Source organism: Maniola jurtina, chromosome Z, assembly GCF_905333055.1.
Source record: "Maniola jurtina chromosome Z, ilManJurt1.1, whole genome shotgun sequence".
Taxonomy (NCBI): domain Eukaryota; kingdom Metazoa; phylum Arthropoda; class Insecta; order Lepidoptera; family Nymphalidae; genus Maniola; species Maniola jurtina.
In genome coordinates, this window is record NC_060058.1 from 13,166,397 (window position 1) to 13,185,104 (window position 18,708).

At 39.5% G+C, this 18,708-nt stretch overlaps 1 protein-coding gene across 1 annotated transcript in view; it reads right to left on the bottom strand.

Annotated features, from left to right (window-relative positions):
- LOC123880567 (calcitonin gene-related peptide type 1 receptor-like) overlaps positions 1 to 18,708 on the bottom strand; it is a 62,027-nt gene that overhangs the window by 9,959 nt on the left and 33,360 nt on the right. The window contains exons 9-11 of the mRNA XM_045928756.1: positions 14,869 to 14,942; positions 12,209 to 12,315; positions 10,198 to 10,305 (exon numbers count right to left, since the gene is read on the bottom strand). Of these exons, the coding sequence (XP_045784712.1) occupies positions 10,198 to 10,305; positions 12,209 to 12,315; positions 14,869 to 14,942 (289 nt within the window). The remainder of the gene's footprint in view (positions 1 to 10,197; positions 10,306 to 12,208; positions 12,316 to 14,868; positions 14,943 to 18,708) is intronic.

Genomic DNA, 18,708 nt, shown 5'->3' on the forward strand with positions numbered 1-18,708 from the left:
TACTCGAGGACAGCGAGTGCCACAATTACGGTGTATTGGGGCCGGGCGCGCCGACCAATATACCGACAAGCCACCTCTACCAGCCAGATGTGTTGGACATCGTACTGCATCACCGACTTGACCATCCTATCAGTGTTGAGCCTCTGTACGACCTCAACACTGAACATCTGCCCATACTGGTCACGCTAAACCTCCAGCGCGACTTCACTATCCCGCGGCCTCCCAGTACAAAAACGAACTGGGAGAAGTACGCAATCGCGCTGTCGGAGCTGGAGCTCGCGGGACCCATCTCAACCCCAGCTGAGGTCGACCGGGCCGCATTTGCTATCATATCAGCCATACAAAAGGCCAAGAGCGAGGCTACCACTATAAGGCCTCACGCTCGAAGACGGGACCTGCTACCGAGCTCGCTCCGGGATAAGCTCGAGAGGAAGCGCGCCCTTCGCAAGCTTTGGGCGCGCACTCGCTGTCCGAGAGTTAAGCGTGACCTCAACCGCCTTGCACAGGAAGTGTCACAAGCACTCGGCGCCCGCGAAGATGACGACTGGGAGAAGACCATCGATGCGGCAGCCGAGTCTGAAACCACGTTGTACCACCTGTGCAAGACACTAACCGGATCTGACTCACCCGTCTACCCTCTACTAGACAGTCAGGGTAGGCGAAGATACTCCGCCAAAGACCGCGCAGAGATCATGGCGGAGTATATGGAGGGCCAATTTACCCCCAACCCACCGGCCAACGACAACACTGTCTATAGACACCACGCGGCAATCCAACACCAAATAGAGGGCTTCTTGTCGGCCCAGACTCCTCCGCTCCGGGGAGATGATTTTATCTCACCGTTAGAGATGAGGAAGGCCGTCTTCCGACTCCCCAAACGGAAGGCGCCAGGCTACGACGGGATCCCGATCGCCGCAATACAGCAGCTGCCTAGGAGAGGCCTTGTCGCGCTGACAAGACTCTTCAACGGTATACTCCGTACCGCCCACTTCCCGGACTCATGGAAGCTGGGGAAGGTGATCACCATCCCCAAACCAGGAAAGGACCGGCGACTTCCAGGAAGCTATCGACCAATCACCCTCCTGCCGCACATCGCTAAGCTGTTTGAGCGTCTATTACTGCGGAGGCTCGCCCCGCACTTACGCCCGCGGGCCGAACAGTTCGGCTTTCGCAGTAACCACTCCACGACGCTCCAGCTAGCGAGAGGACTAAACTTCATCGCCAGTGAGAAGAACAGAGGACACTGCACCGTCGGAGTCTTCCTCGACATCGAGAAGGCCTTCGACCGCGTGTGGCATGCCGGCCTCCTGGCGAAGCTCCTCTCGACCAACCTACCACCCGCGATCGTGCGGCTGGTAGCATCGTTCCTGGAGGGCAGGTCCTTCCGAGTATCCGTGGAAGGCGCGGACTCCCAGCCGCGTCCGATACGGGCAGGAGTACCGCAGGGCAGCTGCCTGTCCCCGTGTCTATACGCGGTGTACACGGATGACATCCCTACCCTCGCCGAACATCTGCGCGAGGGGGAGGAAGACGTGTTGTTATCACTTTACGCTGACGACAGCGCGTATCTTGCGTCGTCGTACCACCAGATCGTCGCTATCAACCGACTCCAACGTTTGTTGGACCTGCTGCCGGAGTGGCTGGATAAATGGAGAATGGCCGTCAACGTGGGGAAGACGGCCGCCATCCTGTTCGGTGCTCGGCAACCCTACCGTCAACTCCGTCTTCGAGGGCAGGACATAGAGTGGCAGACTTCGGTGCGCTACTTGGGTTGTCACATCGACGCCAACCTGCACATGGTTCCCATGGTGAACCACGCCGTCAACCAGGCATGTGCAGCTACGTCGATGCTGCGCCAGGTCCTCGCCTCAAGCCTCTCACTGAAGACCAAGCTCCGCATCTACGGAGCCTATGTCCGCTCAAGGTTGACGTACGCGGCCCCAGCCTGGTACTCACTCTGTTCGGAGTACCAGAGACGCCGCCTACAGGTCCAGCAAAACAAGTGCCTGCGCCTAATCGTGGAAGCTCCGAGGTACGTGAGGAATGACGTCATCCATCGCGACCTCAAGACGCCCACCGTGGAGGAGTACGTCCGCACACTCGCGCGGCGCATGTTTGCGCGCGCGGACAACGGACCGTACGAACACCTCCACGGCATCGCTCCACTCATCCCTCGACCGCCGACCGGGCGTCAACTACCTCGTGAGCTCCTGCGATCGCCATCCCCGGCGCGGCACGCAGCCGACCCAAGCGACGACGATAACGACGACGCGAGATCCACCGGACATGACTCCGTCTCCGCGCTCGACAGCGAACTCAACGCCGTCGTGCGGAGACCAGCCCCGGACTGACTAACATCGGATATACAAAAAAGTCCACTAGGGCCATAAGCCAAGATGGCGGGCCCTAGCCGGTGAAATCCCGGCTAAAAGTTCGACACCAGGGTACAAAGTTGCCCTGCGCCTCACCCGGGTAAGGAGGCCATGCCTCGAGGCCCGTACCCCCGCTTGGCCATTCCGACCAAACGGAGAAGACCCGCTCATCATCTTCAGGTAGGAAGGGACGTAGAACAAAGCAAGTAGGTGCGGGGCAAAGCGATGTTAGTACCGTAGAATCGAGCGAGCAAACAACGACCTTAGGGAATGCTACATTAGAGTTGATTTTGAAAAAAATCACCGAATTCGAAGCAAAATTACAACAGTTAAATTCAAATACCGGTTCAAATGAAATCGCGAGCATTTCTTCACACGAGTCGAACGGGATTAATGAAAATGAAAAATCTGATAGGCAGGGGTCGAATCTTGAAACCGCGAGCACAAGTACATTATCTGAGACCCGGAATTTATATGTTGTACAGCCGTCAGTAACTAAACCAAATTTCGACGGAAAACCATTCACTAACCCCATCGTTTTTCTAAAACGATTAAAGAAATATATAAGGGCGGTAAATGGATTAGATCGCGAAATAGATATAGCGTTAGGTTGCATCTCGGGGCATGCTCGGAAGGTTATGGACTTGTATTCGAAGGGCTGGACTACGTTCGCTGACTTCGAGATTGATTTTAGACGAAATTATTGGACCGAGCAAATTCAGGAATCTATAAGATATAAATTGATTAATGCGGTATATTCAAGCGATTCAGGAATGTCGATGTCCGAACATTTTGCTGAGCAAGCAGAATCAATGCAGTCATTAACTATTGCGTTTAGTGAGAGAGATTTGGTCAATTCTATTATGCGACATTATGCTATAGATATACAGCGATTATGGTTTACTAGAACAGAGGAAGTTAACATCATGAACGGAGCGAAATTTCTTCGAAACATAGAGCAAAATATTGTTGAAAAACCTAGGCAATTTACGAGAGGTACTGTTAGTAATAATTACAGAGGTAGACGATACAATGAGTCATCATCGAGACGACCTATTGTAGCAACAATGTCAACAAGAAGTTGGAGAGCTAGGGGAAATTCGACGAGGGGACGCGGCTATCGTGGTCGATTAGGTTCTAGGGTTAACTTTAACAGGCCTACGGTATCCGAATCTAAACAAATTAGGCCGGCTATCACGTTCGTAAAAGAGGGCGAGGATCTTACTGTGTCTAAGAATGTGGGGGAGGGATCATCAAAAAACTAGAATGCCCAACACAAACGAGGTCAAATCAGTTAGTCTTGTGTGGCACGGGCGTCAGAAAGACCTCAGATCACGAAAGGACAGGTGTAGTCTATAGGATCTTAATTAATAGTGGATGGAAGCCAGGACAGAGTTTGGGGACCGGAGATAAGGGACTTAAACGGTTATTAAGAGGCGGCGTTGATTATAACGAGTATAGTAGTCAATTTGAAATTAGGAGTATAGGAATCTTATTGGAAAACCAGTTTGAAAATGTAACAGAGTGTAATGAGTTAGGCGTGACTTGTGAAACTTGTATGAGGAGAGGTTTGAATGTGTACACAATGTATCATGAATTAGATGAACAAACCGATGTGAGTGTTGATTATTCTTTACCTAGGTTACCTGAAGTATGTGTTAGATTGTATGGAAGAAGTATGAGTGCACTCATAGATACGGGAAGTCAGATTAGTGGAATAACTAGAGAATTGTACGACTCTGTTCTGAGAGAACATGGGACATTGCCAGAGATCGCTATTCCAGCAATTCAAATACAAGGCGCGTTTGGATCGCGAAGTGAAAGCACAAATCGGTTAGTGCTAATAGAGTTTCAGTTAGGTAGTACTTTAGTTGAAGCACCTGTACTAGTTATGCGACGTCTTCCTAGGTCATTGATACTAGGATACGATTGGTTAGAGCGGGTAAAAGGAATAGTGAACTGTAATGGTGAACACACTTTGACTATTGAACATATGGGCGTTAGGTCTTGTGTTAGGCTGAATTCGGACTGCAAAATCGAAAGGTTAGGGGGAGAGACGAACGCAGCCACGATTAATTTAATATTAAATCAAAACTCTAGGCCAGTGGAACAAAGTGTATTAGACATGAATTTAGATAATGAGAAATTTAAGGGATTAAAATTAGATGACGCGAACTTAAGTAATGAACAAAAGGAATTATTACTACCTGTGTTAAACAAACACTGTAAGGTATTTACGGAAGGTTTAGGTTTGACAAACAAGTACGAACACGTAATTGAGCTATTAGACGAAACACCTTTTGTAAAACACAGTTATCCGGTACCTTTGGCGTATAGGGAACAGGTAAAGACCGAATTAGAAGAGTTAGAAAAACTAGGCGTGATCAGACAGGAAGCGACTCCTTACTGTAGTCCTCTCACTTTCACTAAGAAGCGAGATGGATCAATAAGACTCTTATTGGACGCACGAGAGTTGAATAAGAAAATGGTAGGTGACGCAGGCGCGCCTCCCCTCACATCTGAGATTTTACAATCCTTTCATGGTGTAAATTATATCAGTTTAATTGATTTGAATAATGCCTATTTTCAAATACCTTTGCATAAAGATTCTAGGAAGTATACTGGGTTCTCGTTCATGGGGAAGACGTATACTTATAATGTTTTACCTCAAGGTTTAAAGACTTCTGTAGCAGGGTTCTCGAGAGCAATGGATTATATCCTAGTAGGAGTACGAGAGTTTTGCGTAAACTATTTAGACGACATAGTCATATTCACTACGGGGGACATGAAGTTACACTTAGAACATTTAGATCGAGTGTTAGATAAATTAGAAACCGCAGGTTTAACTGGAAGGTTAGGGAAGTGTCGGTTCTTATGTGTAGAGGTAAAGTTGTTAGGACACATAGTAAATACTAACGGGGTACGTATGGATCCTGAACGGGTTAAAGCCATATTAGACTTCCCTATACCTCGGACTATAAAACAATTACGAGGATTTCTGGGATTAATAAATTATTTCAGAAGATTTATTTCAAAATATAGCGAAGAGGTTAAACCACTGTGTGACCTATTAAAACAAAATACGAAATGGTCATGGACAGAGGAAATTAACGATTGTTTTGAAAGGGTCAAGAAATTGTTTATAGACACGATACTTCTTGTACACCCAGATCCTAAGGGAACTTATTATTTACAAACCGATAGCAGTAATTTGGGGGTTTCGGGTTATGTCTATCAATTGAATGAAGCAGGTGAAGAACAAATATTAGGGTTCTGTAGTAAAGCATTGACAGAGACAGAACGCAAATGGACAGTTACTGAACAAGAACTATGGGCCATCATTTTCAGTTTGTCAAAGTTTGAAACATATTTGAGAGGAGCGAATTTAGTCATTAGGACTGATCATAAAAGCCTGATATTCTTGCAGACGTGCAAATTATTGAGCGCTAGGATGATACGTTGGGTACATTATATAGGGCGATTTAATTACACAGTCGAACATGTGAAAGGTAAACTAAACATTGTAGCAGACGTATTGTCTCGACATTTAAAGGGGACCACCGATGTATTAACTAACAAGGTCACGGGGCCTGAAATGAATCTATTTAAAACATCATTAGGACGATTAGTGCGGGAGCGATGGAGAGAGATAGGTAGTTATCAAAGTCGCGACAAGACTGCTAGTGAGATAATTAGACGCGTGCAAACAGCAGACACTTCTGAACCAAAGTACTACGTGCTTAAAGAAGGGATTCTTTATAGAACAGACATAAAAGGGGATATCTTAAGATTATATGTTCCCGAGAACATACTAAGGGATTTGATAGTTAGCATACATGAAGAAGTAGGTCATTTCGGGCGATACAAGGTTTATGCTCTGATGAAACGTCAATATTATTTCCCAAATATGTCTCGTATAATAGGTCGTGTTGTAAGAGCTTGCGAGGCATGTCAAAAGTCAAAGCATGCTTTGGAAACGCACACGGGGCCGATAAAAACTGTAATAGCGAAGGAAATAGGGGAGAGAGTTTTTTGCGATATTTTTGGACCTTTACCGGCAGGACGATTTGGTTTTAAATACATATTCGTAATGCAAGATGCTTATAGTAAGTTAATCAGACTATACCCACTACGCCAGGCTAGTGGGAAGGCTACTTTAACTTGTGTAAAAAAGTTTCATAAGCAGGTCACAATTAAGACATTATGTTCAGACAGAGGCGCGAACTTTACTTCAAAAGTTTTCGAGTTAGGTATTCGCCAACTAGGTATCGAATTAACGCACACATCTGTTAGAAATCCGCGGCCAAATTCGACAGAGAGGGTTAATAAAGAGTTAGGTAGATTATTCAGGACGTATTGCGACAAATCACATCGTTCGTGGGTAGATCTATTATCGGATATAGAAGATTGTTACAATCAGGTAATACATACTACAACGGGATATTCGCCAAACGAGATTATATATGGAAAACGTACTCTGCTATCGACTGATTTCAACACTGACTCATCGGTGAGGGCAGACTTACAGGGTGAACCGTTAGAACAGATTCGACAGCAGGCACGACAAAACATAGATAAGGCGGCCGAAAGTAGGCAATTACATTATAACAAAAATCATAAGTTAATACAATTCGAAATCGGAGATTTAGTGAAACTTAAGACTTTTACGAAGTCAGATGCGGATAAAAAGTTGACAAAAAAATTCATGCGCTTATATGAAGGACCGTACATAATAGGGGCAGTTCCATATAATAATGTATATACATTAATAGACGTTCATACTGGTAAAGTTAAGGGTAACTACAATGCCATTCATTTGTTTAGGTACTATGTAGATAACTAGAAAGATAGGTAAAACTAGAGTATTGAAAGGAACAGAAGACAGGTAGTTTGGGGTACGCTAAACAAAGAGATACCTGAGTTAAGTAGTTATGGTCATGCCCGAGGGTATAATAGATAGGCGTGGGAGGTTTAAGACTAGCGCTCGAATACAGATAAAAAAAAAAAAAAAAATAGATTTTGAAACGACTAGTACAGCTGCAATGAAAATAGGGGATTACTGCGTGTATTAAAAATCTATTTTGGGGGAGCGTGAGATGGCCTTGCCATCCGTCATACGGTTTTATGACTGTCGGAAATTTGAAGCCTTGCTCTTAAAAACAAAAATCTCGCACGAAAAGAAATAAATTAGTTAAGTTTCTGAGTAATTGTAGGAAAGGAAGTATAAAAAAATAAAAGGGCAAAATAAATTGCTCTAAAGCTAAATTGCGTTAGGGTCGGTCATAAATTAGATAAAAGTCGTAAATTTTAACTTAGAAATCTCTACAAGTGTACAAAATTGTAATCACGTGTTATGAGAGTGGTCTAGACAAGGCAAGAGCGTGAGAAAGCAAAAGGTACGGCCCATTAAGGGATGTTTGAAATACATTTTATTTTCAGCCAATTAGCCATCAGCCAGGGTAATTCTGTGCGCAAGAGTGAACCAATCAGAAACCGAAATTTCGCTGGTTTTTTTTTCATTTCAGATCATGGGCGTGAACAAACACATCCGTGTGGTGGGTTTAAGGCTACACTGGGGGACCGGGAGAGAACATTCGATTGAGGTCTGGCTCAACGTGCAGTAGAGCCTAACAGTGAATATTAAAGTGTAGAAATATATTGCAATTGTATAGTTAATAATAGAAAAATTATAAATAGAATAAAATAGTGTGTATCCGGGCCAGCAGAAGCTGATATATGGTGATGTACTAATTTACATTTAATTTTAAACTAGATTATTTGAAAATCAGTTCCAAAAATCTTGAGTAAAGAATTATTTTACAAACTAAATTAGAGATGATATTATTATTTGGATATTAGGAGGTGTTACAATATTGTGTATAACTATTAGATTTGCATCCAAAATTATAGAAATGGGACATTTCTCTTTGTGGAACTAGGATTCAAATATATCTAGAATAAATAATGAATATATTATAATTTACGCATAATGTGTGTCCTTAAAATTTACTTTATTATAGAAGTAAGAATTATAGATAATATCTCTATTGATTATGTGGGCATGTGTGTATTTTAGATAAAATGGTGTACATAATATTATATAAAGCCGAAAGGGTTTTTTTGTTTGAATATTTGCTTTTCCCTTTCAATAATTAGTATGGCTTAGGAAGCAAATATTCGGCCGGGAATTAATTAATGTAATAAAGTTACTTAATTTCCAGTCTAAATAATAAATTCAGTTTCTCTTCTATATTTGTTTTTAAACTGAGTGAGTAGTAGAAAATCTATTCACCAGTAATAAATTATATGAATATTATTTTCCTCTTTTATTGCTATATTTAATTATACCTATATGAAGTAGTGAATATTGAAAGGAGATTCAAGTTAAAGATTTATTAGTTATGGTTCATTTGATTTTTTGATATAGCTCAAACTTAAGTCACATGTGTGCATATTTAATTTGATAACCTTCAATATTGACTTTCTCTCTCTAATACTTACCTAAATAAAAGTACTTACTATGGAACTAAGAAATACAAATTTCTTCCATCTTACATTGAAATTAGTATTGAAATTGAGTAAATAAAATAACGTCATTTAGTGGAAGTTGATCACAAAAGTTAGGACGAAGCATCATTATCATCATCATGATCAATCTTTTATATGGTTATGAATGAACTAGAACATTTGAGAGAACTCTAGGGATGTGAAATTCTCACGATGGTTTTTCCTTATACTTCTATTTTCACAAAACGATTAGTACCTAATTTACCAAGAATGCTCTACACTACTAAAGATAATAGAGTTGGCTGGGTTCGAATCTCAGGCTAAAGACAAAGGGACCTTTTTACTTTCGAGTCATAGCTAAATTTCATCTACTTACCCCGAACGAGACAATGGAGTACACGCTGCCTCCAGAGGGCAGATGGCGAGGCAGGTAGGTACCTTTTTTTTTATTGTGTACCGATCTTTCCCAAACAGCATTTTAGGTAACATTATCTGTTAAAACCGACGCCAGCTGAATTTGTGAATCACCGAGTTTTGAATAGATAAAAATACTAGTTTTGCTGTACTTTGTAATTCCTTTGCTTGATATTATATTATGGTACATGGTTGATTGGTGACGTACCAGCAGCGAGATTCCGGCACAAAGCAAACACGTCATGTCTTTATACAGCTGGACTCTCCGAACTAATAAATTGGCCAATTTATTGACAATCAATCAAACAAATATATAAATATACAAAAATACCATGGTTTTGGGGCGAGCCCAGAGCTCACTGAAAAGAACCTAGGTTTCCGTACCTAGGCAATTGAAAACGCTTCGCAGCGAAAATAGGAGAGTCCAATTGCTGTGCCCCACATAACATGGATTAAGGCTGAAGTTTCAGCGTAGGTATTTCCCCCGTGCTTGAGGAATGCCGGTTGGTCTCAAACCGATGGCCTAAATAAGGCAAATACACGTATCAACTGATTTTCCACACTAACAGGACGTTCTAAATTAACAAATCTCTCCATTCATTATATTTATTTTGAGGAGTTGAAATTTTACATTAATTTTTTATAATTCAATCCGTGTAAACCTGTTAGCTGGTCGAGAAGTCTACGTGTTCACCCAACGTACTGTACCAATTAATTACTTGTAAATAACTCATGACTTAAATACCTAGGTGTTTCTATAATTCAGCTGAGTTTATTTCTTATTTTATCTCTTCATAATGCCTAATCTTAACCACTAGTATAGACGATCACACCGTACCATCACAAATGGCATAACCAATTTAAAATTGTGTTGTCGATGAATGTGCTTTTTCTGTAAAAATACCTGTAAACTCGTGAGAAGAGCCGAAAAAACTTGGTAAAATCTTTCGCCTGGTGCGTTTGGAGAGGGCCGGAACGGTATCAGAATGAAATGAAGTCCGAATAAGGGTATCTATAACAGTAAGAAAATCACCTAAATAAGGCTTGGAAAGGTACTTAGTACGCATTATGCAAAACCTCCAGATACTTATCTCAAAAATGACACCCCATCATGAAAGGAGGAATTTAACATTCTCAGTACATAATATCTACTAGTACTGGGTAATAATTTTATGCACGCCAAATATTTCTTTATTTTCAAAAAATCTATTGTGCATATTTGCTACCTGTACCGATTTTTCATTGAAGCCGGTGGCTTTATTTGACGATAAAAGCCAGCGACTAGCAAAGATTGCTGGCTCCCAGATGAAGTCGTTGACAACGAATACATGTTCTTCATACGATATGCCTAAACCACGTCACCAGTGTATGATATATATAATAATATGCTTAATATATTATTTAGGTAATATGTGCTCATGTGACAGGTGACCGCGCCACATTAACCTCTCCCAAGGTTTATTGTGTCGAAGAATCCTTTCAGCTAAAATAATAAAATAAAACCTATCCCATGTGGAGTTGTATGTTTTACCCGGACGTGTAATATACGAAGAAGCTACAAAGTACCTTAATAAATGCTATTTGCAAATACACTATGCCAATATTGCTTTAATGTATCATTCACAGAATTTATGATAATATCAATTCTACATATGCGACCTACAATATAACGACTTTACTTTAGAAAACAGTTACATGATATACATAATACGAATACAATATTGGATATTTTGATGAGGAAATAGAAGGTCCCAGGTTTAATTTTCACCAAATTAAGTTTTTGATTCGATTGAAAGAGCTAAAATATCAAAGGTACGAGTAGAACCCGAAACCCTTTAATGATTTGTTTGGCTGCCTTCGACAAAGTTACAACGTGTTGATTTCAAATACCAACTTTAAAGTTTGGATTTGTTAGAAGTTCAAATAAACTAATTATAATACTACTCCATTATATTTCGCAGTGATTCCGTAAATTTTTGAAAGCGCGCAGACTTATTTAGCGTAATTTAGTAGAGCGTAAACCAAATTTTATAGATGGGGACTGACTTTGGCCTTACCACAACAGCCGATCTTCTAGACCTATTGATCAAGTGATCAATATAAATATATTATATGAAAACATATCAACGTATTATTGTTTTTTTTTATTCAGTGGTTGAATAAGCTGCGTGAATTCCTAATCCCAAGTGATTATCGCATTCCATGAACTTAAGAAACCGCAAATTCATTGCCGATTTTCAGGAATTTTTTGATCCACCCCTTGAATATATACCTATGTTGAAATCTAGTGGGAGCACCGCCGAAGGCAGTTGATAAATATTGAGGAATTGTTGATATTGTGTACTTTTCCAGTTATCTTTAAAACATTATTTTTCTGTCAGTGCGTGTGGGATGACGCGTATGGTCAGCGGCGAGACCCCCAGGTTTTCTCGATATATATTATGTGTGCCAGACGTTGGCACCTCCAAGCGGGTTGAGGCTCCATATTGGTACTTAAATATAAAAGTCATTAATTCATTAAACAGGGCCCATCGAAATGACAGGCTCATAACACAAGTATGATTAATTCTTTCGAGGATATTATGACGTGGGAGTGTTCCAATAATAGGTATCTGGGCTAAGCAAAAACAAGAGATTAAGGAACTACTCTTTGCCTTGTTTTGAATAAAACTAATGTCTTAGAAGATTGAACTTTTTTGTCTATGCTAATTTAACCGTTTGCCCAAGCTAATTTTATTGAATGTTTTAGATTGTGGTAGGGCAGAGATACGATTGATTTTTTATGTAGACTGAATTAATCTGACAATAGGTAGCAGTCTTCTGACGGGGTCTTATAATACCTCCGTTATTACCGCAGATAGAGTATAACTTTCGTCTGGATCAACAATGAATAAAATAATATACTTATAACCTACCAGTATCAGAGCAGCTCTCACAGCTTTTTTCGCGGCTACAGAGGCATGCTGGTTTGGAGCCGGGTGGAGTTTGGTCAAAAGGACGCGCACTACGTTCACCAGGAAAACTGTTGAAATAGAGATTCAGTACATAACATTGAACTAAATTAGGTTGTTCGTGAATAAGTGATAATTTAAGATAACGCTTTACCAGTAGTATTATATTATACAGGCCGTTGCTGGAACGCTAGCAAAAAATAAAGACAGGTGATAATAAATCATTACTTGACTATACTCAATCTCTAGATAATAAAGATCTGAAAAACTGCTTTTGATAGGTATACGGAAATTTGGCAATTATTTATCGGTAATTTGTTCAAATCTCAGTATAAGGTCCAAAAACCAGCCCTATCTACTGTGATCGCCATCATTATTACTGAGAACGCGTCTCGTCACAGAATGAGAAAGGTTCGGCCAAGTGCAGATTGGTAGACTAATTATTATGTATAAATAACATAATAATATATTATGCTTTATAGGTGAAGGGTCACACTAAGTTATTATTCACCCATACATAAGCTGATTCTCAAATCCGGGATGCCTATTATTAATCTAAAGACAAATTAATTATGTACGTAATCGGAACCTTAAAACGTTAATTAGACGTATTACGCGCTTCGTTAAAAGTTTCTCGATTGTGCGGAAGTGCTTCATTTTCCAGCCTGGAAGCAGATTTATATAAACTTTTCTAACCACTTTGATCACGTTATTTAACATAATTCCGACGAATTGAGAACCTCTTCCTTTTTTGAAGTCGGTTAATAACAACCATTGTATAGTCCGTACAAAATGACTTCTCACGCGCCATTTTAACTCTATGAATCAACCGTCATGTCAGTAGTACGGTTCAACTTTAAAATAATGACTAAAATAGTACTTTTGACATGACATTTGACACAAAGTTATAATGGTCTGAAAAGAGCCCGCAACAAAGACAGCATATGATACAATTGGCCCAACCTATACACGTCCACTGCTGGACATACGAGTAGGTCCTCACACAGGCCTTCCTTCCACACAGTCTTGGGCTGCCTGAATCCAGCCAATCACCTAGTGAGTGAGGTTTTCCGTGTGAGATTGCCATTCTAGCACCGCCGATTCCAAAAGTCTATCAATTTTTTGAACTATATGCCCTGCCCTACTTCAGCTCCACAACCCGCTGAGGTACGTTGGTTACTCTGGTTCTCTTAGTGGTTTCCTCATTACTGATTGTACCACGTATAGATAAGTTGTAAGAATTTTAAAATCAAAGTAAAATACTGGCGTTGGTATGGAATAGCAAAGTAAAAAAAAGAAGAAAATGTTATATTATATTTATTTAGGTTGACCTCACCCTTGGATCGTACGCTATCTTAATAATCATCAAATTTCAGTTCACCTAATGCTATCCTTTTGGCTGAGAGCCCTTAGAATAGTTTAAAGGGGTTTTTGATAATCTTGCTTCTATTATAAACTATTATAACTGAGTTTGAAAAACTTGGCCCTGTAAGCTGGACTGAAGAATCAAATATATAGGGCACTCCCCGTTGACCTAGATTAATAAAATTTGGCAGCTTGCAATGTCTTATAGCATAAGTAATGAGAAAAATCCTAAAACCATGAATTTCTCATTACTTTACAAAAAATTATAAACTGTTACAACTTCTAGGTATACGTTGTTGTTGTTAAATTTTCATTTTAACTATTTTTTTATTTTATTTTAATTTGATGTTATTACGGTTCACGAGATACAGCCCGCTGATAGACAGATGCTCGGATATACTATGTATACGAACATACAACTTTTATAATGTCTGTCCTAAAAACTTCCTACGGACTCTCGCATTACACGTGTCCGAAAACCCATCATTTTGTCCTCACGAACACCGAATGTCGCTCGGATTCCAAACTAATTGTAACGCGAAACAATATATTTATATATAGCCTGTGATTTACATTTCAGCAGTTTGTTTTTTATTTTTAGGGTTCTGTAACCAACTGGTGCCAATGAGCCCCAATTACTAAGCCTCCTCGTTTTAATTAAGCCTTCTTTAACTGTAAGAAATTTTTACCCATAACATTTAAGTGAGCTTTGTTATACATATTATGTTTTACAGGGACCTTTATTACTTATTATTTAGTGAGCCCGGGTTCAATTCCCGGAATGGGTCAAAAATGGTTGAGTTTTTCAGTCAAAGAATTCTCGGTAACAGCTCTGAGTTAGGAAGTTAGCGGTGTTGCATTATGCTCCTGTTCCTCGGAGAACGCAAAAAGAAGCCGTTGGGTCTGCATCTGTGTGTCTCCGGTCGTGTTGAATCGCCGTCCCATTGGATTTTGAGAGAATAGAGGAAGAGACAGAGGGAATAGAGTAATATACAACCAAAAGCTGACTGGCTGACTGATAGATCATTCAACGCACAGCTCAAACAACTGGACTGATCGGGCCGAAATTTAAAATTTAGCATTAGCCCAGTCATTTAGTAATTTTAGATGGAAAGTTTTCCGGGAGTTTTCCAAATTGGTGGTTTTATAGATTTCGATGTGCTCTTTCCGAATTTTTATTTTGCCACTCGCGCCACCATCTTGGAAAATGGCGTCCAAAAACAGTACCTACGTAAATGCAGAGAAGAATGTTTTCTTACTCAAGGATGTAAAGAGGGACATTACAACCGGAACGACGATTATCCAGAAGGTATCACTGTGGTCCATCCAGCATCTTTAACAAAAGAGTAAAATAAGTTAAAAGTAAAACAACTTTTTTAAATAAAAGCTTTTTCTAATGTAAGGTACATTACTAAAAAGGATTGAAATTTTAAAGGATTACTTATGAAAACCAAATAGTATACATATAAAATATGGAGTACAAGTGCCCCACCTTCCATCTCTACCACGTCATTGTAATTTTTGAAAATTACTCATGAAAACAAAGCAAATGAGTTCATTTGTAACCAATTCCAATGTCCCACCATCATTCTTATTGAGTAATCATCTATGGCCACCGAAATTGTAAAAAATTGATTCAATCGGACCATTGGAAGTAGTCAATAAATCAGTTCGACGCAATGATAACATACGAACAAGTCAAACTAAATAAAAAGCTTTCTTCCAGAAATGTGTAGTTTTATGGCAGTTTAAAGGTACACGGGCTCTAAAGTTTTGATACAAATAACTTTGGAACTACATATTATTATATTTATGGTAATTTGACAAAACATAGACACGATATATCTTGTTTCTAAGGTTTCTAGAACGTGTAAAGTCTACAAAATTTCATTGAGTTTGATTTGCTAGTATTTAAATGAGAACTAGAGAAGAGAGCGGCGAGCGAATGGACGAATAGGCAAAGATCCAATATAAGAGTCCTGTTTTTTTCCATTATAAGGCAAGACACTCAAAAAATATTGACTCTTTCAGGTGGGCAGCTCACGTTTATGTAGTATTTTAACAGCCGACTGTACCATCTAAAATATTCTCTTGAGTAAACAAGAAACAAGTTGTATATAAACAAAATGAAATAACATATCAGTCACTGTTTATATCACAGTAAGTAATGTTCGAATTTGTAATGCGTTATAAATAAGATTTCCATAATAAGCATCAAGGGTACGATTAACTCTAAAAATAACCTAGGTACCTACCTGCCTGCGTATTGAGCGTAGGCACTGCACGTTTATTGTAAAATAGGGAAGATTAAGTTTTTTATATCTTTATTAGGGTTCCATACTGTAGTACAAAGAAAAAACGGAACCTTTATAGGATCACTTTGTTGTCTGTCTGTCTATCTGCCCGTCCGCCCGTCCATCCGTCCGTCCGTCCGTCCGTCCGTCCGTCGGTCGTGTCTGTCAAGAAAACCTATAGGGTACTTCACGTTGACTCAGAATCATGAAATTTGGCAGATGGTCTTATTGACCAAATAATGGAATAAATCCGCAAACCGCGAATTTGTAGTTACATCATTAAAAAAAAAAGTGTTTTAACTTTCAAAGTAAGATAACTATACCAAGTGGGGTATCTTAAGAAAGGGCTTTACCTATACATTCTAAAACAGATTTTTATTTATTTTTATGCAGAATAGTTTTTGATATATCGTGCAAAATGTCGGAAAAAATACCCGAGTACGGAACCCTTGGTGCGCGAGTCTGACTCGCACTTGGCCGGTTTTTTTTATTATTACAGGGCTTTTAAACAATGCGTAGGTATATTATGATAATCCTATCGTCTTACTACATAATCAATTTTTAACACTTGTTACCCGACTACGGCAAAGCCAAAAGGAAGGGTTAGGGGATGTTAGCAGTCTATGTATGTATGTATGTATGTACCTATATATGTATGTATTTACGTATGTTGTGCTTTGTATGTGTTTTTTCTGCACTAATTTTGTGGCGTATGTACAATAAAAGTATATTCATTCATTCATGTTTTCCTTCAATGTTTTTATTTGCTTGGAACGCACATAATTAATTCCGAAAAGTAACAGGGATCGGGCCTCGGACGCCTCGAATAGAAAGCCCAGTCTTTACCACTAGATTATCATCGTGGATACTCGTATGTGAACGGAAAAGTATTTAATGAAGTAATACCACAATAATATATTCATAAACTAGAGGATTTATGCTTTTAAAGATTCCGTGGGAACTGTTGGTTTTTCCGGGATAATACGCTATGTCAATTACAGGGACGCAAGCTACTTCGGTACCTTTCATACAAATCGGTTAAGCGGATAGGTTTTTAGGAATCCCGTGGAAACTCTTTGATTTTCCGGGATAAAAAGTAGCCTATGTCCGTCCCCGGGATTAAGCTAACCCTGTTCCAAATTTCGTCAGAATCGGTTAAACTGTTGGGCCATGAAAAGGTAGCAGACAGAGCAGACTGACAGACAGACAGATAGACGGACAGACAGACAGACACACTTTCGCATTTATAATTTTAAGTAGTCAATTTTGGTGGTGAGTTAGCTCTACATGTATGCGACCTCACGATTCACGCTCAACTTCGCTTTCGGGTTTTGTGTAAACTCAACCCTACTACCTATAGGTACAATTTTATAGGCCTTAAGTAATATAAATCCCATAGCTGTTTGATGGTACCTACGAGTAAAACATACACGCTGTAAGATTGAAAGGCTGCGTAATTTAGGGTGGTCCTTATTTTTCGACTTTTGAATTATCACTTCTCATTTGATTATATACCTCTAAATATGAAATAAGTTTTTTTTGTTTTTTGTTTTGTTAAGATTTAGAGGTCGCTACCAGCTGTCAAAATTTTTACAAAAAGCGTTGAAGGACAGCTCAAATTATGGTTTCATTTAGGTGTTTATTTTACATTTTACGCGCTCACATAGACAATCGGTTCTTCCCCTGCCTCCCCTCGACCTCTCATCTTTACCGACGCGTCGAGATTTGGACCGATCATACAAACAAAATCATAAGCCATAAGCACTTCTCCATATTAACGTATTACGCCTATTATTCTATTATTATTTGTTATTCTAGATCTATTACTAAGCCACATATTGATATATCTCTCCATTATCTATGCCCTAAAATAATAAATTTCAAAAACCAAAAACAAAAAAAAAATTGACCTTTTACTTGTTTAAAATTCAAACCTTGGTAGCGACCTCTAAATGTCATTTAAAAAATTCAAAAAAAATACTGAAATACTTTCTAATGGTATATAATCAAATAACGTGGTGCCCCGCGAAATTTAAGAAAATATTATAGATATTTTTGTAGTTAGTTTTTTGAAATAAACATTTATTAATTAAGGTCACTTGTACGTTTGTAAATAAACAATCTGAACAGCATAATCGAAAAATGGAACTCACTTTTATCTGAAGAATGAATTTGACGGTTTGAGAGTTTCTATACAAAAACTGTCAAACCTCTTTATTCCTCACATAAAAGATATTTGACGATTGAAAAATCGGGCCTTACAGGATAAATTTGAAGTTCCTTCCTCTGTCCATATCCTGTGCTTTGAAGCTTTTTTGTTGTCAAACATTCATAGCTCTGATAATAATAATATATATAGATTATATTATTACTAGCTGATGCCCGCAGCTTCGCCCGCGTGGATTGGTCAGATCCCCTGCAGCATCAGGATTGAGGAGTTGGACTCCAAATTTTTTATGAAACAATGTCGCAAAGTTCCTCTATCGATTAAAAAAGAAATGACGCAAATCGGTTCAGAAATCTCGGAGATTTCGGTGTACATAGGTAGAAAAACACAACTCCCTTTTTAAAAGTCGGTTAAAAAAGTAGCCTATTTTACGCCCTGGTCAATCCTCTACTTGCCTGTGAAAGTCCCGTCAAAATCGGTTCAGCCGTTCCAAAGATTAGCCTTTTCAAACAGACAGACAGACAGACAGACAGACAGACAGACAGACAGACAGACAAAAATTTTAAAAACGTGTGATTCAGTTATGGTATCGTTCAAATAACCATATGAGCTTAATATGAGGTAGTTATTTCGAAATT